Source organism: Nicotiana tabacum, chromosome 13, assembly GCF_000715075.1.
Source record: "Nicotiana tabacum cultivar K326 chromosome 13, ASM71507v2, whole genome shotgun sequence".
Lineage (NCBI taxonomy): Eukaryota > Viridiplantae > Streptophyta > Magnoliopsida > Solanales > Solanaceae > Nicotiana > Nicotiana tabacum.
This window is the reverse complement of record NC_134092.1, coordinates 10749175-10753880: the sequence shown is the minus strand read 5'-3', so window position 1 is coordinate 10753880 and position 4706 is coordinate 10749175. Positions and strand designations below refer to the sequence as shown.

Here is a 4706-nt window from a genome sequence, read left to right as displayed (position 1 = left end):
ATTCAGGATATCCCAGAAATTGAGGTCAGACTCTAGAGAACTCGAGAGGTCTACTTTGGATTTTTTGGGGGTGAAAGATTCATGGGGGTCTTCCATAGGCCTTTTTCCAAGAGCTTTTTCTCCTATTGGGGGAAAGTTGTCTGATAGTTCTGCCTGAGAAGAGGCAAACTCTTTTGAGTGGTCAGACCCTAAGTCTACTTGTTCTGGAGGTTGAGAAGAGGGTTTTCCCTTGGAACAAGTACTTTTTCTAGTGGAGGAAGACGGATTCTTGGAGTATTTAGCCATTGAGAGACTTTGAGGAAGGGTTTGAAGGATTTTGAGGAAGGGTTTCTGAGTGGTAGGAGCAGTGAAGACAGAGAAGAATGGTTCAGGGGATTAAAAGGAAGGGATTTTGATGGTTGAGTGCAGGAAAGGAAAAGGTGCCAGGAAGGGTCATGACGATTGATTTTCCTTTCTTGAAAGTTGCGACTGATGGGAAAAGAGAGGGAAATCAGAGGCGCTAAATTAATGCATACTTACAGATAAAACAAAATTAAAAATATTAGACACACAAGAATTAAAAACTAATACATATGTCCTAATTTTTATGATCAAGCGAAATAATACCAAGTAATTCTCTTAGGGAGAAAAATCTATCTTCAAGTAAAGGCTTAGTAAAAATGCCAGCTAATTGATCAGTGGTGCCAACAAATGATAATTCTATATCTCCTTTGAGCACGTGATCTCTAATGAAATGATGCTTGATGTCTATATGCTTAGCCCTAGAATGATGCACATGATTCTTTGAGAGACATATAGCACTAGAGTTATCACAAAATATTTGAATAGGCTTAAAAAATAGTTCATAATTACCCAGTTAATGAGACATCCATAGTAACTGTGCACAGCATTGCCCAATGGCAATATATTCTGCCTCCGTTGTGAATAATGGAACTGAGCCTTGTTTCTTAGTGTTCCATGAAATAAATGCCTTTCCCAGTAATTGACATGTTACGCTAGTGCTTTTTCTGTCTTCCTTATCACCTGCAAGACCGGCATCTGAAAAACCTTCCAACTTAAAATTATTAGAATGTGGATACCATAATCCATAAGAAATAGTTCCGATGAGGTAACGAATTATTCTCTTTACTGCAGTCAGATGTGATTCCTTAGGAGCTAACTGAAACCTGACATATTTACACATACTAAACATAATATCTGGTCGACTGACAGTCAAGTAAAGCAAATAACCGATCATTCCACGATATTTAGTTTTATCAACTGGATTTCTTTTGTCGTCCTTGTTGAGTCTTGTTGACGAGCTCATTGGTGTACCCATTGCTTTAGCACTGCTCATGCCAAACTTTTGAATTAATTCCTTTTGTATATTTTGTCTGCACGAACATTCCTTCTTCAGATTGTTGAATTTGTAGTTCAAGGAAAAATGTAAGCTCTCCCATCATACTCATTTCAAACTCACTTTGCATAAGACTAGCGAATTTCTTGCACAAAAGAGGGTTAGTACTTCCAAAGATAATATCATCAATATAAACTTGAATAATAAGATTATCTCATGATGATCTTTTGATAAATAAGGTAGTATCTACTTTACCTCTTGTAAAGCAATGATTAAGTAAAAATGAACTAAGCCTTTCGTACCAGGCTCGTGGAGCTTGTTTGAGTCCATACAGAGCTTTAGTCAACTTTTACACATGGTAAGGGAATTTTGAGTCTTCAAAACCAGGAGGTTGTTTTACATATACCTCATCATCAATGAAGCCATTTAAAGGGCACTTTTGACATCCATCTGAAAGAGTCTAAATCGTTTGAAGGATGCATATGCAAGAAGAACCTATATAGACTCTAGTCGAGCTATTAGTGCAAAGGTCTCATCGTAGTCAACTCTTTCCTGTTGTGAGTAGCCTTGGGCTACTAATCTGGCTTTGTTTCGCACGACCTTTTCGTCTTCATTAAGCTTATTTCTGAAAACTCATTTTGTTCTAACTATAGTAGCATTTGCAGGCTTAGGTAGTAGTTTACAGACTTGATTTTTATCAAATTGATCGAGTTCTTGCTGCATTGCCTGTACCCAGCTGGAGTCTTTCAAGGCTTCCTCAACCTTCTTTGGTTCAATCTGAGAGATGAGTGCTACATTTGCCTTTTTCTTAAGAGCTCCCTGGTTTTCATTCCTTCACTTGGATCTCCTATGATAAACTTTTGAGGATATTTCGGTTCACTTCTCCACTCATTTGGACGTGTTGCAATAATATGAGTAGTTGACTCCTTCTGTGATTCTGGTTGACTGGTGACATGCTCACTAGTTGATTATGTGACACCGTCTATCGTATCAGTCGACTTTTGAGATTTGCTTGACTGCAGTGTTTCTTGACTGATATCTTCATCACCTGTAGTAATTCCTTTCTCAGCCGTAGTATTATTTTCATCAATTATGACATGTACTGATTCTTCTACAGATAAAGTGCATTTATTATAAACTCTAAAAGATCTATTGTTTATGGAATAACCCAGAAAAATACCTTCATCACTTCTTGGATCAAATTTTTCAAGATTGTCCTTACCATTGTTGTGGATAAAACACTTGCTGCCAAAAGGATGAAAATAACCTATGTTGGGCCGTTTACCTTTTCATAATTCATGTGGGGTTTTCTTCAGGATAGGTCTTATAAGACATCTGTTGAGAATGTGACAGGCTGTTCTTACTGCTTCTGCCCAAAAATGGTTTGGCAGAGAATATTCCAATATCATTGTTCTGGCCATATCTTGTAGAGTTCTATTTTTCCGCTCAACTACTCCATTCTGTTGAGGTGATCTTGGAGCTGAGAAGTTGTGAGTATATCCTTGATCGTTGCAGAAATCTTCAAATGCTTTGCTTTCGAATTCTCCTCCATGATCCCTTTAAATGGTTGTAATAAGGTACCCCTTTTCTCTTTCAACTTTCTTACAGAAAATCTCAAAGTATTTCAAGGCTTCATCTTTGTGAGATAAGAAAATCACCCATGTAAAACGTGAGTAGTCATCAACATTAACAAAAGCATATCGTTTTCCTCCTATGCTAGCAGTTCTGATGGGTCCAAAGAAATCCATGTAGAGCAATTGTAAAGGCTTGGTGGTAGATACACTGTCTTTGTTTTTGAAGGAGTTTCTGATTTGTTTGCCAACTTGACATGCATCACATACATGATTTCTAGAAATATTGCGTTTAGAGAGACCAATAACTAAATCATGCTTGTAGAGTTTCTCAATAAGATGCATGCTTGCATGACCAAGTTTCTTATGCTACAACCATGGATCATCAGATTTAGATGCTAAGCAGATGTAACTATCTAGATTTGCAATGCCATCAAGAATGTAAACATTTTCATACCTTTTTCCTGGGAGTATTATTTTACGTGTCTCATCTTCAATAACGCAGCCTGTTTTCTTGAATTTAACTTTGTACCCTGAATCACATAGCTGACTTATACTCAGGAGTTTATAGTTGAGTCCTTCTACAAGATACACTTCAGTAATATCACAGTTGTTGTTGAATGGAACCGTGCCAGTGCCAACTATCTTTCCTTTTGAATCATCACCAAATTTGACACTTCCTCCATTTATCTTTGTAACTTCTTTGAACAGGGTTTTGTCACCTGTCATGTGACTAGAACATGCACTGTCTAAGTACCTTTTTCCTTTGCGGCTCTTTCTGTGGTGTTCCTGCACGATAAAATTATCACTTTCTTTTAGGTACCCAAGCTTGCTTGGGTCCTTGTTGGTTAGTTCTACTAAGATTAGGATTTTTTTGGGTTTCCAAATCCATCCCGAATAATTAGATTTATGAGATCGATAGAAAGAATATTTATGTCCACTTTTGTTACAGTAGTGACACATAGGGGTTGATCCAGTTTTTGATCTTCCACTTTTTGATAGTTCTATTCTTGAATGGTATTGCTTCTTGATTCCATTATTTTATCCCTTATGATCCTGCACCACATGTGATATATTATTTTTCATCATTGAAACTCATAATTAACACACATTGTGTAGAACGTGTTCAGTATGATACGAGTTGATTTGTTGATTCAGTTAAATTTCAGTTAGAATTCCAGCTTAGCTATTTTAGTTGTTAAATTTGTAATTTAATTGAAGATTTAATCATTGTAATAGCTAGTTAGTTAAGGTCACGTGCAATATGTGACCTCTGCTACAATGTGAAGGAGTTAGTTACAACTAACTTCCGGATTCCCTTTCCCTCTTAACTGCTCGCGTATACACAAGCAGTGGATTTAGTTATACCACTCATTCCTATATCATAATCAATAAGAATCTCTCTTAATTCTCTCATTTTATTCTTCTTCTTCTTCTTTTCTTCTTCGTCGAGCTCAACTATTCAGAGGCATTTCTATACATTTTCTTCTTAGGTTTTGCTTGTTCTCTTTCTAATTCTGTGTAGTGCGCATCATTGATATCAGAGTAGTGTTCCTCTGACCTGCTATCACGGGTGATCACAACACTCGAATGCAAGAATTACAAAGAGAAGTTGATTCCTTGAAAGGTTCGATGGAAGGTGTAGTTGGTTCTATAGCAGATCTGCATCAAGTAGTAGATGCAAAGGTTGCACAGGTGATTGAGGAAATCAAGTGATTAATGACTGGGATTTTGAACCCTCCGATGGTTTAAAACTTTCATGTTAATGGAGAAAATCATGTGGATAATAATGTTGTTCC

General features: G+C 36.9%; 1 protein-coding gene across 1 annotated transcript; it reads right to left on the bottom strand.

Moving 5' to 3' along the window:
- Positions 1-856: 856 nt before the first annotated feature.
- Positions 857-1318, bottom strand: LOC107804784 (secreted RxLR effector protein 161-like). The gene has a single exon (XM_016628718.1). The coding sequence runs from the start codon at positions 1316-1318 to the stop codon at positions 857-859; it is 462 nt and encodes a 153-aa protein (XP_016484204.1).
- Between the last annotated feature and the right edge of the window lie 3388 nt (positions 1319-4706).